At 35.7% G+C, this 19,580-nt stretch overlaps 1 protein-coding gene across 1 annotated transcript in view; it reads right to left on the bottom strand.

The window, feature by feature from the left end:
- PDS5B (PDS5 cohesin associated factor B) overlaps positions 1-19,580 on the bottom strand; it is a 75,346-nt gene that overhangs the window by 36,412 nt on the left and 19,354 nt on the right. The window contains exons 2-7 of the mRNA XM_026675010.2: positions 9,700-9,822; positions 7,037-7,240; positions 2,069-2,155; positions 1,778-1,875; positions 1,109-1,235; positions 39-119 (exon numbers count right to left, since the gene is read on the bottom strand). Of these exons, the coding sequence (XP_026530795.1) occupies positions 39-119; positions 1,109-1,235; positions 1,778-1,875; positions 2,069-2,155; positions 7,037-7,240; positions 9,700-9,807 (705 nt within the window). The 5' untranslated portion in view covers positions 9,808-9,822. The remainder of the gene's footprint in view (positions 1-38; positions 120-1,108; positions 1,236-1,777; positions 1,876-2,068; positions 2,156-7,036; positions 7,241-9,699; positions 9,823-19,580) is intronic.

The following is a 19,580-nucleotide window of genomic DNA, read 5'->3' as shown; positions in this document are numbered from 1 at the left end:
CAGTTTTTTCTACATGGTCATTTTAAATTATCACTTACATTAGTAATGTATGGTTCAATAGCCTGGGCTGTTCTCTTCAGTAAAGCCTTTGCCAAGTCATATGCTTGTTTGTTTAAATTCTAAAAATTATATTGGACACAAAATTATAGATTTATTCTAAAAAAATTAGACTCAATACAAGTAAGTAAATCAACAAAATTGACATTTTTCAAAATTTTAAAGAACAGGATGGGTAACATTGATTAAATATATTACAACTACAAGCATTCCAACCACTATACATTGAGTACATAAAAATACATATGTACATTACAATTAATGTTCTGTACAACTTTTAAAGACAGCAGCATTCAGGCCTCATATCTCACGTCATCTATTCCTTCAGGATACTCCAGAGGACAGCAGGATGTACATCTGATTACGATGTACAGGATTCCACTGTCAATCATGCAGATTTTTATCCCTCCTCCTCTTCCTCCTCTATTATAGCCTAGGGCCAAATATTTATTATCTTCCATCTCACAATCTAATCATTTGAATTCGTTCATTTTAGACTTTATGTATATCTAATGATAATGACAATATTCTACAATGTTATTTTCATACAGACATAATGCATATGGTATATTCACAATTCAGACTGTCATTTTTCTCATTTTAATTATAGTAAGCATCTCTAGATTAACTTGGCTTAAAATAAAACCTATAATGTAAATTAATTAAAATATGTCCAGATTCACTGTTGTCATGCCTTCTCAGTTCTCTCCCACTCACTGGTATGGCAATGACAATATAATTCAGATTTTAGTAGGGCAAAATTTAATAATAATAAAAATAATAACTTTTTGATAAAGAAAGAGAAAGAATGCAGGTATGAATATAATTTATCTAATGATCCTCCTCATTAAACTTAGACCAACGTAACATTCTTTTATTTCATGCTTTAGAGACTATCTAAGAAATAGAATAAAATATTGTTTAATTTTACTCTTTCAAATAATAACTCTTTGTGTTATAAATTCATGAATAAAAAGGTAGCTGCAGTATATTTTGCCAAATATACATGTATCAATTTACAATATTTTTAGATTAAAATGTTAATTCTTACCTTATGAGCAGGGACTAGATTAACTAAAACTGTATCCAAAAGCTCTTGAGATACCGTATCACCTTCACAAATGATAGAACTCATCAAATCTACCATATGCATATGAACCTTCTGGTTATGACCATTGCTAAAATGAGAACAGCGTCAGCTCAGCAACATAGTGTAAGTTATTATGGCCCATTTTAAATTAGAATTTGGATAATGAACAGTTTCTTTGAGACTGCAAAACCACAGTTCTTATCTGGCCCTCAAGAGGTTTCCTACTTGTCATTCTCCTTTTTTCATTGCTGTTCTTCCCACTTGCCATGGCAAAAAGGGTGCATGTGCCATTCTGACCAAACCTTCAATAGTCTGTCCCAAACACAATGTACATCAAGCTCACAACATAACATAACCTCATGCAAGTCCACCAGTAACAAGATTATTTCTATCTTGCTACAGTCATTTCAGCTGCATTTAAATTACTGGCCAGAAGAGGTCTTAACTGGTACCCTAAAAAAATGCTACTTAGTCAAGATTATAAGGAAAATATTTTGTGGGGTTGAAAATATTACTCAACCATGCAACTTTTTTCACCTCCATGCTTACACATTTTAAGCCTACTCCTAACAATCAAAACAATCTTTCATTCCCATCACGTATCAAAATTGCTGTTGAAGATATACTCACTTGATAACAGAAAATAATGTTCTGTACAGTTGTGTAAAAATTTCATTGCTATCTTCTAGTTCAAAGCATATGTTGTAAGATTTAACCCATGCAATATTCTATTTAGGAGAAAAAGATACAGTAACTGTAATTTAATAAAGAATCAGTAAAGTCAGTACTGAATAATTTGCATCATAAATATAGATCTGTTTCAAATATACTTAAAATGTTATTGTATTTTATGCAGATAGATATTTGACTAAAACTTTGATTGAACTAAGATGAATATGAAAGACAATTGTTTACATTTACCTCTAATAAATAAAAATATCTGTTGAATTGTGGGCTTTTTGTATCTTCTAATCCCTTCAGTTGTCTTGTGATAAACATAAATATATCCTGGGGGGGAAAATATAGTATATGATTGTCACTTAAAAGTAAATACTTCCAGCATAATCATTCAGTTCAACTGAAAAAATAATGTCACTACACTAGTAAGCATTTAAAATATTTTAACTAACCTTTTCATTTTATAATCCAATTCAGAAGGAACCTCGTTCAGGATATTGCAGCACCAATTTCCACTCTCGTTTGTTGATTTTATTTTAGCAGAATATTATCTTTTGAGTTTCCCAAGTCTGTTACAGAGGATATTGATAAAAGTAGCTCCTGGCCATTTCCCCACCACATTAATTGTGTTCCAAATAACAACCATATAAACACGGGGCATTTAATATGACCTTATGCTGGGTATATTAATAATATAGCATTGTTCATGGATTTTATAAACAACCAAGGTGAACATATAAGCACTGTTTGCAATATGTTCCAATATTACAACAAAAAGCATTATTTGAGAGAGTAGAAACTGCAACTCAATCAAAAAAAACTAGCTTGGAAAATGATTCAGTGGTTACTTTGGAAAGATTTGTTGAAATCTTTAAGGAGGACTTTGGGAGCAATTCCCATAGCTTTCATTTCTTCCCTCAACTACAGAGGAGGGGGGAATATATGATCAAAACCATATGAATCAATCTCAGGTCACTTAAACTGTTTCATTTTTAAGGTATCTGGAATTCTTCAAATAATTCCCAAAAATATTCTAAACAAAAATTATGTTCAATGTAAGAAATTTGTATTTGTTTCAACATGTCTTGAGCTGATAAAGTAATCAGCAACCAAGAAAATTCATAGCCAACTATCCTTATAAGTCACCCATTAATACATTTGGTTTAATTTTGAAAAATTCTATTAATTTGTTACCAACAGCTACATTCAGCTTTATTTATCTATATTATATTCTCAATAAATATTTGAATGCGTATCAATTAATTTACAAATATATAACCTTTGTTACATTTCTTATCATTCATATTTTAATTTTTTATTCATATTTCTCAGAAAATCAAAAACTATTATTATTGCTACTAAAGTAGTATTACTACAGTATACTGGTTACCATATAACCAGTCCTCAGCATACTATGGTCATTATAATCATTTTTAGAAAATACAGGTGTGTGAGTTCTACACTACACCGATTTAAATATAAACCATCTGCATCTAATATTTTATAATGAACAAAAATAGTTTTATAATAATAATGTGTAATAATTTATAACATAATAAATGTATACAAATGAGAAAACACATGTAGACATATGATAATGCACTTGTAAAATGAAAAAAAAAATCATGGAAAGCAGCAACAATCAGATGTTTTACTTGATGGTACTAATAAATAAAATAGTTAACCAAAAGTATAAAGTATAAATTCATTGTTTTCTTTTGTGGAAAATAAAACATTATTTAAACATTATTACTAATATAAATACTAATCCTAATTTTATTCCTACAATCCCTACATATAAAATACTAATTTACAATGCCAACAAAAAAGAGCTAAAAAGTTCAAAATCACTGATCTGTTCAATTGACCCAAGTTAGACAAATTATTGTATCATATACAAAAGAATAATTAGAATAGTTTATGGAAAAATGCAGAAAATAGATTTATGAATCTATAGAAAACAAAATGATAATAAAATTACCCATTATCGCATTTCTTTGAATTCACAAAGAAATTTCTTAAAAACATTTTCCTAACACAACCACTAGGCGGCTTTATTTCAAAACCCTTGTTCATCCAAGCATACAAGTCAGTATTCAAGGGAAGAAAGCAGGAATAACGGAATAAGAAACAAGAACAAGAACAATAAATGAATATATAGATGAGAAATGAAAGACTCATCATACTATAAACATAGTACCATTCTACCCATTGTACACTATTTTGATGAATATTATATGAAGTATTCTTTTGAAATTCCTTTGCACATCAATTCTCTGTTTCTCTCTCTCTTTTTTAAAAGGCTTCTGAGGTTTCCAGCAATTCCAATAACCATACTTCCAATTCTACAAATGTGCATGAATGTGCAAAAAACCTTTTCTAATGGGCATCAAGGCCTGAAGGTGAAACAAAATGTTTCAGTCAAGCACAGTGAAGTTTCTTTAGACTCTTGGTAAGATCCTAACTGTTGTGGGAAAACAATAATTGCCTAAAAGTAATCAGATTGTCTTAATGTAGTGCAAATCATTGTTTATCTACAAATTACAACTTATTTGAAATCAATATCTAAACTTACTCATAGATCAACCACAAAAATTTTAAACAGGATAAAAATATTTGCAAATTTAAATTAATGCTAACTGCACTTTGTCACGTTTGTGTTTTTATTGTTATTAACTTTACAGTTTGTTTCCTCAATCCATTCTTCTTGCCCTCCTGGTTAAGACGCAAAAAGAAATAATGGCTTAAAAATAAAACTAATTGTGCAGCTAAACAACTCTTTCTAGTATACTTCCTTCTCCCTTCTTTTTCACTCTACCTTCCTATTAATAAATGTTCCCTCTGTGGCTGTTTTCTACTTTTTCAGTGAAACTCTGTAAGGAAAGGGAAAACAATTCAAAATAGGCTGTACTATAAGTCAGAACTAAAGCTTTCATTGGCTGCTTTCTCCTTTTTTGAAAAATCAAATGTTTTTCTCTGTCTGTCTGTCACACAGACACAGACATATCCAGAAACACCAGAAAAAATTAAGAGCCTAATTTAAATCCAAATAAAGGGCTCAATTTCCTCAGGAATACAATTGATAAACTATCCTATCCCTATCAAGCTAACCTTTATTTGTATGGAACTAGCTTTTTTTAAAGGCATGACATGTAGAAGGCTCTCCAATGTGGCTCATAAACTATGTCATTTTCTATCAAAAATATTAATAATCTTGGCTACCAAATTGTCTGTTGACTCCCTATATTCACTAACTAGAATCATCAGATTACCTCAGTCTTCTGTCTCCTATTATAATGAATCCAATCAGATTGGTCAAGCCTACTTACTACCACCTGACCACCAGTTATGAAAAACGGTGGAAAACAGAATTGTGTAACGATTAGCCTTTCAGTAGTATGCAAAAATAGCCCTTCAAAAAAATTGACCTGAAGGAGAGAACAATAAGGCTAGAACAAATATTAAGCTTAATTTATTTGGAAGACAACTGAAATACTTATTTCATATACAGTTTATCTTTTCTATCATGTTAAATATTAATTTGGCAGCACTTTTATCAGTTCTATGTAACAGCCGATTCATATTAAGAGGGAAAAGAACATAAAAATCTTTTCAATGTACTTATGACCCCCCCCTATTGAGACGTCATCAATTATTTTTAAAGGATCTTTTTAAATCCATTTGCCTTGTTTTCCAAATTGTGTAAATACAACTATATAATTTATTTTTTAAAATACAAACTATACCTAGTGTTGCAAATTAATATAATTTATTAATTAGTATTGATTAAACAATACAAGCTTTCTATATTACTTGATACAGGTAGTATGTCATGCCCCTGTCAGAATCTGATTCCGAGGCAGAGGCCGAGCAGCTGACAGAGAGTGGGAATGTGGTTCCGTTGGCTGTGGAAGAAACTGGGGAAGGGCATAGTCCGGCTAGGCAGAGCAGGGGAGAGGTAGAGCAAGGCAGAGGGAATTCAAAGGAAGAATCAGGCCCACCCCCTCTTCATCCTAGGGTACGCAGGGAGGAACGGAGAAGGGAGCAACGTGAGTTGTGTGGCTTATGGGGGAGGAAAGGGCCCTGATTCCCTTCATTAGCTGCAGCTGGGAACACAATGTTTAAAAACGAAGTTTGCACACAGCAACTTATTGGAAATAAATAGTGTATTATCTTGTTTTGTCGAGGCTTATCTCAGTTCCTGGGGTCTTCCCAACTGTGTGTGTTTTGTTGGCCTTTGAAGTCTGCAATTCCTTATCCTGCCCTGTTCAGTTAATTGCTGCAGCGTGGTTTGTGTAGATTTTTATTTACAGTTTATATGTACTTTGTTTTCAGACTGAATTTAAAGACTGTTCTTGGGAGGGTTTTTTCTCCAGCCGAAGGTAACTGGACATTGGGGGCAAAGTTGGAGGTATTAAAGGGACTTTTCTGACTTATGTTACTGTGTTACCTTTGTGCCATGCCCCGGGTCATCACATTGTATTTCAATTTTTAAAAATGCTTTATTGTTTTACATTATCTAATTAAACATTACCTATTTGCTGAATAGTTACCTAGCTTTAAAGTATTTAAAGTCACTAGGAAAATGGTGCAAAAAACAGGAACCAGTTTTTTAACACAATCAGAGAAAAATATCAAAGAAAGGTTGAAGGGAATTATGATCACACTGTGCAAATGACAGAATTTTCATTATTAATATAATAGAATTCATCTCTACATCATCTTGGAATTATTGGTTTTGGAATACATAAAGAAAAGGAATTTCTCCTAATTCCTAATTAAACATAAATTTATAAAAGTTCAAAAGACTAGAACTCTGATTATCATTTTAAGTTTTATAGTTTTCCTGATGAAGGAGGATTTGACCACCCATTATTGAAAATTAGTATTATGAATCTGGCACTCTATTTTGCCATAAGTGGTATATAAATAAAATCAGATAATAAAGGAAGCCACAAGGACTGAGTTAAGATTCCCTTAAATATCAGATATGTTAAATACTATGCAAAAATCTACTAAATTGAAAATGGAAGTTTATTATTTAATTCAAATTAGTTGCTATACACATCATAAAACATATAATACAGTTTCATATGCAATTGAAAACCATAATCTACCAGGCAATTTGCTTTTAATTGTTTAGAAACAAATATAAAATAGCATTGTTACACATCCAGATTCCAAGAAATTAAATAAATCACACAACTTTACCTTGAGTTTATCAGGTGAAGTATATGGTGCTTCAGGAGCATATATTCTAAAAATATCAGCAAGACAACACGCAACAAGCAAGCGCACATCTTTGTCAGGATGCTTAAGAAAAAAATCAGAAGCAAGATGTAAAGCAAGATTTAGATACAACTCTTTTTCCTCTTCAGAGTCTTGGTCCATATCCATAAAGGTTTTTACAACCATCTGCAAAAATAATTTTTAAAAAATTAGCAATATATTATAAACAAGACATTTCACATAGATACATACATACATACATATATACATATGGTACATATATACATGTTGCTGCTGCTGCTGTTGTTTTAACCAGTTGTGTCTGATTCTCAGTGACTTTATAGATAAGTACTCTCCATGCTACCCTCTCAAGCACAGCTTCTTTCAATTGTGGGATGTTCACTTTGTATCAGATTTCATGTTATCAAGCTAGAATGTCCTTTGATTGCTCCTTCTTGTTCCACTAACCATTCCTAGCATTACTGCCTTCTCCAATGAATTTTGCATGCATGACATGACCAAAGCACGTAGTCTTGTGATTTTAGTTACTCTGACTGTCCATGGTATATGGACAATAACACCAGCATCACAGTTCAAAGACATCAATTCTTCTTCAGTAAGAATACTGTATGTGCACGCGCGCGCACACATACTCAGAAAATCTGCTTTTTACCTTTAATCAAGTATAACATTAAAAATGCCTTCAATATTTTTTAGTTATATATCATTTTATATTTCCCTATTAAGAGGTAAATGATATATGTATCTATAATAAAAATATGGTTTAGGACCTGAAGATCAAGATAAAAGTGAATGGTGAAGTGCACTGGTATTATAAAAATTATGTTTGTTATTTTTAAGTTGCTATAAACTCATGCTGAAAGTCTGAAATCATTGTTACAAACAAAACTAAAATACATTAGAAAGTATTAATAAGAATTTGTTTTCAGAAGATGATTTGCTTTTTAATACTCATGTTTATTATATTTCTTAGCATAGTATGAAAAATATTAATGTATTCCACTTTAGTCTGACAGCAAACATCATATTAAAAATCTCTAGTTTGGTCAACTTGCTACAACCATGAAAGACAGCAATGAGATTCAGTTTCAATCCAAATTTTAAAAAGCAGCCCAATTTGGTGAAATCCAAACTTCCATGTCTATCAAACAAACTCAATAAAGGCTTTTAATGTTTTGGTTTGCTTCTTTGTCAAATTTGGAGATTCTTTTAATTGGGGGTGGGGAGGGTGAGGGGTGGATGAAGGAAGAATCCAAAATACTGTCACATTCAATTTCAGAAAAGTGATACTTTTAAGATTTATATTTCTTCAGAAACTCAGTGCGAAATAAACAGCACTGGCAGCATTGCAGAAATAGCATTCTTGCCTTCAGTCCCCCCCCCCCGTCCCCCCCCCCATAATAGCTCTGTAACTCTGAATGGCTGTGGCTGGAGGTGTCCTTCCAAGTCCTAGGCTAATATTTATAGCACGACAGATATTTGCTATGTTAAAATCCATTGTTGTCCATAGTCAACAAATGATCCAATATTGCCGATAGTTAACGTCACTGACAAATCAATTTCCTTAGAATATTATGGTTATTATTATATATTTTAAAATATAATTACTGACTGCCTTTTAATGTTCATGCAAATATTCACAATTTGTTTTCAGGAGATATAAATAACTTGAAATAGCTTCTTTTTAAGCAAAAATGCCTACTTTATTATATCAAAAAACTCCACAACAGTACAAAAATCACAGCCCCCCACACACTGCCACATAAAGAAATCCACTACTACAAATCCCTGATAGATGGCCCTTCAGCCTCTGTTTAAACACTTTCTAAAACAGCCTGTTTCACTGCTAAACAGTGAAATGGCTTTAAATGGTTTTTGTTTCCTGGTGTCGAACAATTATTTTAATTACCAATTGCGCAGGAAATAAAATGTCATTAAATCATATAACTTTCCTAATATCTGCAATTATTATTCTAATGTTTTCCTGGTTCCTACCTAGAATTATATTTTATCATTGTCAAAATTGCATAACCGCCTCCTCAAAAAAATAAAAAAAATAAACAGCAGAGATGGAAAGTATACTATCTATCTCTTTCCTTTTCCAACAGAAGATTTCTCTTTCATTAGTACTAAATTTATAGTACTAAATAAGCTATGTAGCTATGGCATTTTGCATTTATTTAAGTAAGCTTACTTCTACAATCTACATAGTATCATCTTATTGCTATACTACTACCACAAAAAATATAAGAGGAAAAATAGATTTCTCCTCTTATCCAATTAAAAAAGCTCAAGGAATCAAACATGTTTATTTAGAAATATTGAACAAAACATAAACATTAAGATAGAGAGGATGAAAAGTTGTTGGAGACAAAAAGCCTGCTTGGCTTATTTTAGGCAGGAAAATGATCATCACAATTCAAGTTTAACAAGCAACTAAAAAGAGATGCTTGTAAGGGATTTTGTTTCATTGAATTAGTTCTGCTAACTCATCAGAAAAACTTCCAACAACTTACTATTATTTACATTATTAGCCTTTTTGTTTGAAAATAAACTATTTCACATACATCCAATTTTGAGCTGTCCAAATAAACATCACAATATATAATAAACTACCCACTCACTTTTAATCTTCGTACCATCTCTTCTTTTGAAATTTTGTCAGATATTTCTTTAACTCCTGGAGGGTATGTAATTTTTCCATCATTGGCTCTTGTCTTTGAATGAGCCATAGTGCTATTTTAAACCTAGTAAAGAAAAAAATAGATATTGATCACAAAATTATCAAAACACAAACCAAACAGCCAATAGGCAACTATATAAGTAGTTTGATATGTATAGCATAGATTCATAGTTTGGCTTTAGGATATCTTGCTACAGCCCGCCTGGTCTATATACGTTTGCAGGCAATGTTCAGGATCCCACTTCTATATAAATGCAAGGGGACCCTAATCCTTAATCAATCTTTTTCTGTTATTGCCCCATATTATGAAACACTTTAAGCAAGAGATTAATCTGGCTATTTCCCTATTAGCTTTTAGCAAGATGTTCAAGACTGTTTTATTTATGCAAGTATTCTAGGATTAAATACTGTCAGCTGATTATGTGGGCAACTATCTCTTCCTATAGCTGGAAGTATATTATGTTGATTTTATGTTGACTTTGCATTTTACATAAACCACCAGGACTGCATTTAATCTGGGCATATAGAAATACCTTAAACAAATAAATCCAATAATTGTTTGCAAATTATTGTACAGGAATTTTGTAATCAACTGCATAGCTGAAATACAATTGCAACATACCCATTAGACAACATTCTATTGAACGATTTATCGATTTAATAAAGGTTTACATCTCAGCAAAAGTATCTATTTTTCCCCAAAGGAGATGCAGAAAACCTAAGAAACATCATAATTATTCTAATACTAGACATTTATCCAAAGCTGGGTCTAAAAATGTACAAAATTGAATTTAATAAGAAAGCAATTTTGATGAGAGCCTAATTATAAACAAATGTTAAAACATATCTGAAGAAAAAATATTTCTTCAACAATCCTTTCTCAAGTAAAATTTGAGACTTTCTCAACAAAATAGATGTTTAAAGAATGATAAACGTATATATTGCAATATAGTACTAATGGAATTTCAGCTTTATATGAACTATTACTTCTGGGAATCTTATGAATTTATATATCCAGAAACTAATGTGCTAGAATGAATAAGCCTACACAAATTTCTCCTTTCCCTTCCAAACAAAAACTTTGCAGGAAGGATAATTTCTATGCAAGGGTCTTGAGAAGAATGGAAACCCTCTACCCCAATTAAAAGAACGTCTGACATACTATAGTTTTATGCTACATACCAGAGAGGGACAGTTAAGTTAAATTTTAAAAAGTAATTAGTATAATAGTTAGAAACATTTAACGTTTGTTGATTTGAAATAGTGCACATGACAAGCAATTATTATAAAATGACAGATTGAAAGAAAAGATTATTGTTAGATGCATTTCCATACTCTTCCCCCCAAAAAAGCACATGCAAAAAAGAATGAAAAAAACTTAATACTGTATTCTAGTAATATGTAGAATAAAAGAAATAAATTAAAAATGTACTAAAGTCTCACTCAAATAAACAATATATTTATGTCTTCTATATTTCCTAAGAAGAGCTGAGTGCAACACATTTATGCTTTAATATACCATTTCTCAATTCTTTCCCTTAATTTTCTTTTTTTTTTTTTGAAATTTTATTGATTTTAAAGACAAACAAACCATCGTTAACCATTAACTACATAAAACCTCTCCATTATTAATTTTACAAGTCAAATAAAATATTATTTTATACAACATAATTCTATTTTTCACCATTTCAATATAACCATATAGATATCTCTTAACAAATTTCTCAGTATTTCTCTTTTTGTATTCAATTTCATTAATTATTATTAATTTTCTATATTTATCCAGTTTATAATCATCATCTTCATTCTTCTCTGTCTTGTTTAACATTATTCTCATCCAACATTCCTCCGAGGTTTTATTAATTCTCAAAGAAAACATAGACACACAAAACACAAAAATATAAAACTTCTTTTAAGAAAGTAGTTTGGCCCCAGATTACCTCTCTTTGTATGGACTTCAATTAAATTCGTGCTCATCTTATATACCATTACCTATCTTATTTACCATTCTATATCTTCTATATAACTTCTCCCCGCTTTTCACTCTTCTTATTTCTATTTTATTTAATTCATTTTAATTTAAATCATTGTATTTATATTTTTTGTCCATTCTTTCCAAATTATCCATTTATCTCATTCCCTACAGCAAGTAAAAAAAAAAAGAATTTCTCCTGAAATCACTGATCAAGGTATAATGCCTTTCTATCCCCCCCCTAAATTAATATTTAAAATAACACCTAATACCTAATCTGATTCTGCTTAGTACATTCAACCTACTAACCTCTAAAGCAGGGATGGGCAAACTATGGCCCACGGGCCACATCCGGCCCGTTGGTCTGTCCAATCTGGCCCGCCCCTGAAAAAAAATCGCTGGGCGTGGCGTATTGCCCTGCGCCGCGTGGCCCCCAAAGCTGCAAACAGTGCGGAGCACTCTCGGGGTAGGAAAAAAAAGAAGAACTTTGCAAAGGCCTCGGCTGGGAGTTCGAAATCACCTTCGAGTGCGACCTCTCCGAAGATGAGTCTCCGCCGATCCCCCTTTTTTTTCCGGGGCTTCCAGGCTTAAACTTTGCAAAGGCAAAGTTTGCAGGCGGGAGCGTCTTCCGGCCGAGGAGCAGGAAGGGTTCCGCCCGGCGGCGGCGGGCGGGCTGCTTGGAGCAGGCTGCTTGGAGCCACCTAAAGCTAGGCCGCTGCTGGTGAAGCCTTGCCCTGCCTTGGTGCCCCGTTTCCCGGCTCAGCGGTCCTGCTCGGGAGGCACTTTAAAAGCCTGCTCCCAGCACCCGAGCAACTTCCCAGCAACTTGCGGCTTCCTTTTTCCTCGCGGGCGCCACGCCTGGCCCTGAGCCGCGCAGCAGAGGGGAAACCCGAGCACCGCCGGTCGCTCCTCCAAGCAGCCCGCCACCACCCGCCCGCCGGGCGGAACCCTTCCCGCTCCTCGGCGGGAAGACGCTCCCACCTGCAAACTTTGCCTGTGCAAAGTTTAAGCCTGGAAGCCCCGGAAACCCGAGCAACTTCCCAACAACTTTCGGCTTCCTTTTTCCTTGCGGGCGCGCGCCCTGGCCCCGAGCCGCCGGCAGAGGGGAAACCCGAGCACCGCCGGTCGCCTCCTCCAAGCAGCCCGCTTACCCGCCTGCCGGGCAGAACCCTTCCCGCTCCTCGGCGGGAAGATGCTCCTGCCTGCAAACTTTGCCTGTGCAAAGTTTAAGCCTGGAAGCCCCGGAAACCCGAGCAACTTCCCAGCAACTTTCGGCTTCCTTTTTCCTCGCGGGCGCTCGCGCCTGGCCTCGAGCCACGCGGCGGAGGGGAAGCGCGGCGGGCGGGCAGGCTGCTTGGAGGAGGCGACCCGGCGGTGCTCCGGCAGCAACAACAGGCAGTTCCGCCCGGGCTCCGCTCAGGTGTCCAGCTGGGGCTGTCAGGAGTTGCTACCACCGGCGCAGCTCCACGCGGCTCCAGTCCCGCGTAGCCTTGGGAAGGAAAAGGCAAAACCAGGAGCCGCTGAGCCTGAGCCTCCGGTGCCGCTGCTGCCGTTGCAAAGCACTACCGCGGCTCTTCCTTTTTGCCTTTCCCTTTCCGAGGCAATGCGGGACTGGAGCCGCGCAGAGCCACGCCGGCGGTAGCAACTCCTGACTCAGGGGCCTCCGAGGGGAGGGGAAGGAGGAGAAGAGGGGGAAAGGGGGGGCGATTCCCAAAAAATCTTGTGCTGACCCGGCCCGTCTGTCAAATTTTAAAAGTCAATGCGGCCCCCGAGCCAAAAAGTTTGCCCACCCCTGCTCTAAAGAGAGAAAATAATAAGTCCATAATAATTAATATAATTAAATAATAAATCTAAATTTTAAATGTTATAGCATTCCAATTGTCTATTTCAAGAAACAAGTGCTACAATAATGAGTTTATAATAAGATCAAAACAACAGTAAATTAAACTTTTTAATTAAACTCAATATTTTAAACATTCCTTTTAATCTTTTATTAAATTTTAAAATCTATCATTACTAAACATTTCAATATTTTAGTCTTTTGTTAATTCTTATAACATTCTAATTTTCTATTTCTAATACAAATACTACCATACCATCTTATGTACCTTGCAGAATCTTCTTTTTTAAAGAAATTATACATTACCCTTTATCCCTAAGAAAAATTCCTTTTTTCCCATCTTGTTTTATACCTTTGTGGCTTTTCCCTCCCTTTTCCCTTCCTTTCTTATCCCACCTAACCTTTTTACCTCCAGCTTCCCCTCTCTGTTGTATTCCTTTCTCCTTTTGCTCAGTAACATTAACATTGAATTGGTTTTGCATCTTATTTTTTCCTTTCTTAAGTATTTTTTTAAATCTTAAGTCCTTCATTTTCCTTCCTTTCTTTCTCCTTTCTCTCTTAACTAAATTTTTAGATTCATTGAAGATGGCGTCTTCTTCTTCTTCTTCTCCTTCCATTTCTTCCATCTGTTGTTGTATTTGATAATTAACAAGCGCCATTTCTAAAAAGAGGAAGGCTTCCTTCACAGCGTCCTTTCTTTCTTCATATTCTCTAAGTTCATCAACAGATAAAGCCATTCTTTATTCTTCTTCTTAAAGCAACCAAAATGTTTCAAAAGTTAGAGCAATTCCCCAAAGTTCCAGAGAGAGTCAATCAGTCCAAACAAAACACAAAGTTCTCACTTTCTCTTCCTGGTGAGGTATCAAAGGGAAAGGAAAAACCTCCAATCTATATTTTAAAGCCTTGTTGCAATTAATTTCTGGTCTCAAGATCTTCAAGGCATCTCCTCCAACAAAATCTTTATATATATATATATATATATATATATATATATATATATATATATATATATATATATATATATATATATATATATATATATATATATATATATTTGTCCTCTTCCTTCCCACTTAAAACAAGAAGCCAAGTTTTTACCTTTTATAAAAAAACAACAGGTTTCTCAATGGCCATTTGTTGATTCCATAAGGAAGGAGAGTGAACTTTCCCTTTCAGCACTCAATTTTGCCGCTTGAAATCCTCCTCTGGAAACGAAGTATTATTCAGAAAACCATAGTTCTCAGGATTAAACGCCTCTTAAATTCCTGGGTCAGCCACAAATACTTTCTCTTAACAACTTTCTCCTCTCTTCCTCCTGCTCAGTCTTACCCTGCTGCCGGCTTCTTTGAGGCGGCCATTACAGACCGCCGCTCGACCGTCTTGGGAGAGGGGGGTTTTGCCAGCTGGGAAGGGGGTCTGCAACACCCCCAAACCCCTCACCAGCTCCCCCCTATCTTCGGCTGCCTCTTCGTGGCAGCCTTAGCCTCCAGATCCGTGGATCGGAGGCACCAAAGCGGCTAGCGTGGCAGGGATCGTGCAGGATCGCAAATCCCTGCCGCTAGCGAAGCCGACAAACCGGAAGTTCCCAATTCTTTCCCTTAATTTTCAGGCCTCAAAAATCTCTGCATTATTACAACAAACATGAAAATTCACAATACAATTCACTTTAACCTGCACAATTCACATGTTACAATGATACAACCACAACAAAGTAATAGGCCAACTACTGAGTAATGGTGTTTAAAATTTCCACCACTTAGATTGCTAGCATTTTTTTAAAAAAATCACAATCTCTCACAGAATTCCTTATGATTTCTCCCAAGAGCCTAGAGTTTCATGGAAGACCAACTGAGAAAGGCTGCTTTACTACTATTAGGCATTCACAAAATCAGTTACCACCTTAAACTAGCACAACATTCAGCCTTTGATGTTACATTCACATATATCAGTATTTCACAGCCGATCAAAAATTGGTAGAAAATAGCACCTAATGGGAAGTAACTAGCTTACCTAATTTCTGAGATGTCAAGACTGCATAACAGTTAAGTTATGCAGAAGGAGCACAATTTCACTTGAAAATAACCAGGAAGCTATTAAGAATGATCTCTCATGGGTGTGCATACCCAAATTTCTGCACTCCCCCCAATGTTCTTGTACAACGCAAATTTTCAAAAGCCTTTCAGTATGACTGAGCTTTATAATATTAAATGCAATATTCTGTAGCAGCAAAATAATGATTCCAAAGTAAATGTTATTAGGTTATGCCGTGATTCAGATTCAATTCCAAAAAGGTGCTCAATACGTGGGGATATGAACAAAGCACTGCAGTTTATTACAACATCTGTGTGTTTTTGGGAACTTTATGGCAGCAGTAGAGAGCAAGTGCTCATTCTTAGGACATAGTGCAGATTTTTGAAAAAGTTAAGGACAGATCTTAAATTCACACTCACGTATTCCCTAAAGCATCTTTATTGAATTTGAAGTTTTCTACAACACGGTTACCCAAATTTTGAGTTTTGAACTATTATTTAAAACCAAAATTCAGCATAAGCCAAGATCATATTCCGAAGAAGCTGACATTTCTTGAGTTCAGATACAAAAATGGAAATTTCCATTCCTAATATTGCATCTCCCAAAATTTCAGCACTCTCCCTGCTCTATTCAACATCTACATCAGAGCTTCAAATGTTTCCGGCTTTGCAGACTGGCAGGGGGAGGGGAGGGGATGTTTCTACAAGCGGACAGCAAGTATGCACGTGCATATAGTTCCATTTGCCATTCACGCAAATGGAACGTACACACTTGTTCGCTGCTCGCACAAATGAGGATGCACGTGTGTGCTCACCAGCTGTTCCCATGGCCCTCATGACCCACAGCTTGGGGAACCCTGAACTACATGAAGCTGCTGAGTAATGTAATTTGACAGCCCAGGGTGAGATATAATCAGCATGCAGATTATACATCTCCACATTGGGCTGACCAAGTAAGGCCATGGAGGTCCTGGCCTGATGGCTGAAGACTATGGGGGACTAGCTGGAGAGGAAGAGTCTTCAGTTCAATTCTAACAAGATTGACTGTCTATGGATTTTGGGGCCATCCTGGTCTTTTGAGGTTCCACCTTTAGTTCTAGTATGGTTGCACCTCTCCAGACCAAATCAATATTTATTTAATTTGTATTCCCCCCAGTGTGGACAATTATGGGTATTTCTCAATCACCAATATTACATTTTTGATAAGCAAGCTTTATTGATTTCCAATAGGGTTTCAGATGTAATTCAAAGTACTGATTGTCAGCTTGAAAGAAACAGACAATGAAAAAAATATAATTTTATATGTATACTAATGAAATATTACACCAAAGAATAAAAATAATATTTTAATTTAAATGTATGATTAATAAAGCCACAAAGTAATATTAAAAGCAAAACATAAAAAATCTACCTTCCATCCAGGCATTCCAACAACTCCTCTTATTTTAGCATTGCTATGATCATGTTCACGTCATTCAATTATATCAATTTTTTCCTCCCATTTGTAATAAACCTCTTCATTTTTAAACTGAGAATTGCATTATTTAAATTCACACAATTTGCAATCTTACCTATATAACATACAATGGGCACATACATTTTTTAACAGCCCATAGAAATCATGTTAGCACTATGCCCTGTCCCATTTATCCTTCTTCAGAGTAGTTGTGCAATACTTTATTATAAAACATTTTAAAATTATAAACATTTATATACAGTAGTTTTGTTTCTGTAGAATTATCTTTTGCAACCTAAACATCTCAAAAGTCAATTACAATTCCTATAATTCCCATAAGAAAGTTGGAACAAATGGGAGTTATTTAATAACATGCTTGGTAACATGTCTTGCGGAAGTAAATTTAAATTGTCCACAGCTTAGAAGGCTGTGACAATGACTCGAAAACATAAAAGGCAAAGGGAAAAATCCATAATTAATTTTATCTTTCAAATATGTCTAAATTCCTTAGATAGAATCAATTCAACACTGATTCATTTCTCAAATTAGAACCTTAACATCACATTCCAAATTTGTTTTACGAAACAATCTGTTACACATTTTTATGCTTACAGATGAAAACTAAGATAAACACTTGTGCTAAGCGTATGTTTTGAATTTTAAAAAAAGTACTTTTATTTTATTGGCTAATTAATGCTTCCTTGCCTTCAGGCAGTCACGGGGAAAATTGTGAAGTATTCTCTCATCAGCATTAGCACTGGCTGAAAAAGTTGTGGCTGTCTTAAGGGAAAAAAACCTGTAAAAGACTGATGTAAAATATACTTCAGAGTAATGTTGATGATTAATAGATACATTAAAATGTTTTATAAGGCATCCCCTTTTCCCCTAACAAGGTACACAGGGGAGATCCAAGAAATTATAGGTTATTCAGCTTAACATCTGTTCCAAGCAGAAATGGTAATCAAAGAAAAAATAATGAGGTACACAGAACAGGCCTCTCCAAAAATAAAATAAAAAATCAGAATGGATTCTCACCAACCTTCTAAAAACATTTGTTAAGGGTCAACAGGAGGAGAGGTGAAAGTAATCTCCTACTGACATTGTATATTTGGATTTTAAAAAATAATACTGACTCAATTCCTCTTGAATCAAAGCCTCCTGAGTATACAGTACTTAACAGTTATGGAATAAGAGATCCTTCCTTTTATGGATTACTAAGTGTTTAAAAAACAGAAAGTAAATAATAGGACTAAAAGAGCAGTTTGAGCTCTTCTCAAAGAGACCATTATCCCTGGACCATCCTGGATTGGAGATGAGCTACCCAGCCAAATAGGCTGACGTTGGTGGTCAGAACTAGCCGGTTAGGTTCCTTAAATAGGATTCCTGAAGAAAGGGCTTGAGAAGACCACCAACGGAAGGACTTAATAACCTCCAGTGGAATCCAAACTTGGGACTGGGAACTAATCCTGCCTGCCCTTTGAGAAACCACTGGAGAGACCTGGCGTGCAGGCATGCCCAGGGCACTATGGAAATACATGAAACCATTTTGCCCAGGAACCGCGAGAGCAGAGCCATGGACACCCTGCGCTTCGATTTTATAAGGGTAATCAACTCTTTTAAGCTCGACTGACGCTCCTGGGAGAGGCACCTAGGTGTCTATTACAGCTCCTAGATGGAGGTGCAAAGGTGTTTATTACAGCTCCTAGATGGAGCAAACGGTTAGTGGGGGGGAAATGGCTCTTGGCCTTATTTACAGAAAAACAGTGCTCCTGGAACACCTGAATGGTGATCCTCAAGTCCTCGACTGCCTGAGGTGCAGAAGGGGATTGGGCTAGGATAACACTGGACTCTGACTGGGATAGCCCTAAGATGAGCTACTAGGGCTGCTAATAATTTCGTGAAAGTTCTTGGTGCCGACGAGAGCCCAAAGGGTAAAGCCCTGTATTAGAAATGTCGGCCATTATAAAAGAAACATAGATATTGCCTGTGGTCAGGTAAAATAGGGACATGTAGGTAGGCTTCCGTTAGGTCAATAGATGTAAGGAAGTCACCATCCCTGACGCTTTCCAGAATAGACTGGAGAGAATGTATCTTGAACCGCCTGTATGTTAGTCAGCGTTCAGGCGCTTCAGGTCCAGAATTACCTTCCATCCCTCCGAGGCCTTTGGGATGACAAAGAGGCCCCCACCAGACCTTCAAGTTAGCGGCGTGGAGCAAGGCTCATTCGTACTAACCGCGGTACTGTAGCCTCCTTACTTGATGACGGGTCAGCCCTCAGCTGATCTGGCCCACAGCCGATCTGGGCCAAAGCCCCGATCGCCGGGTGCTGACAGCCGCTCTGCTGGTAGACCGGGAGCCGGCTGTCTCCAAGATATTCAGGATTGGATTGATGGTATTTGTTGAAATTTAGACCTCAAATGTTGGAACAAATTGAAATGGGCATTGGTATAATTATCTGAGAATGCCCTTTCTATCTACGCTGCAAGAAAATCCAGGATGGGTAAGACTTCTCCCTGTGACATCA

Source organism: Notechis scutatus, chromosome 5, assembly GCF_049901735.1.
Source record: "Notechis scutatus isolate UNSWTSFEM ecotype Mainland chromosome 5, rNotScu1.2, whole genome shotgun sequence".
Lineage (NCBI taxonomy): Eukaryota > Metazoa > Chordata > Lepidosauria > Squamata > Elapidae > Notechis > Notechis scutatus.
The sequence above is the reverse complement of the archived record's forward strand: the minus strand, read 5'-3'. Positions and strand labels throughout refer to the sequence as shown.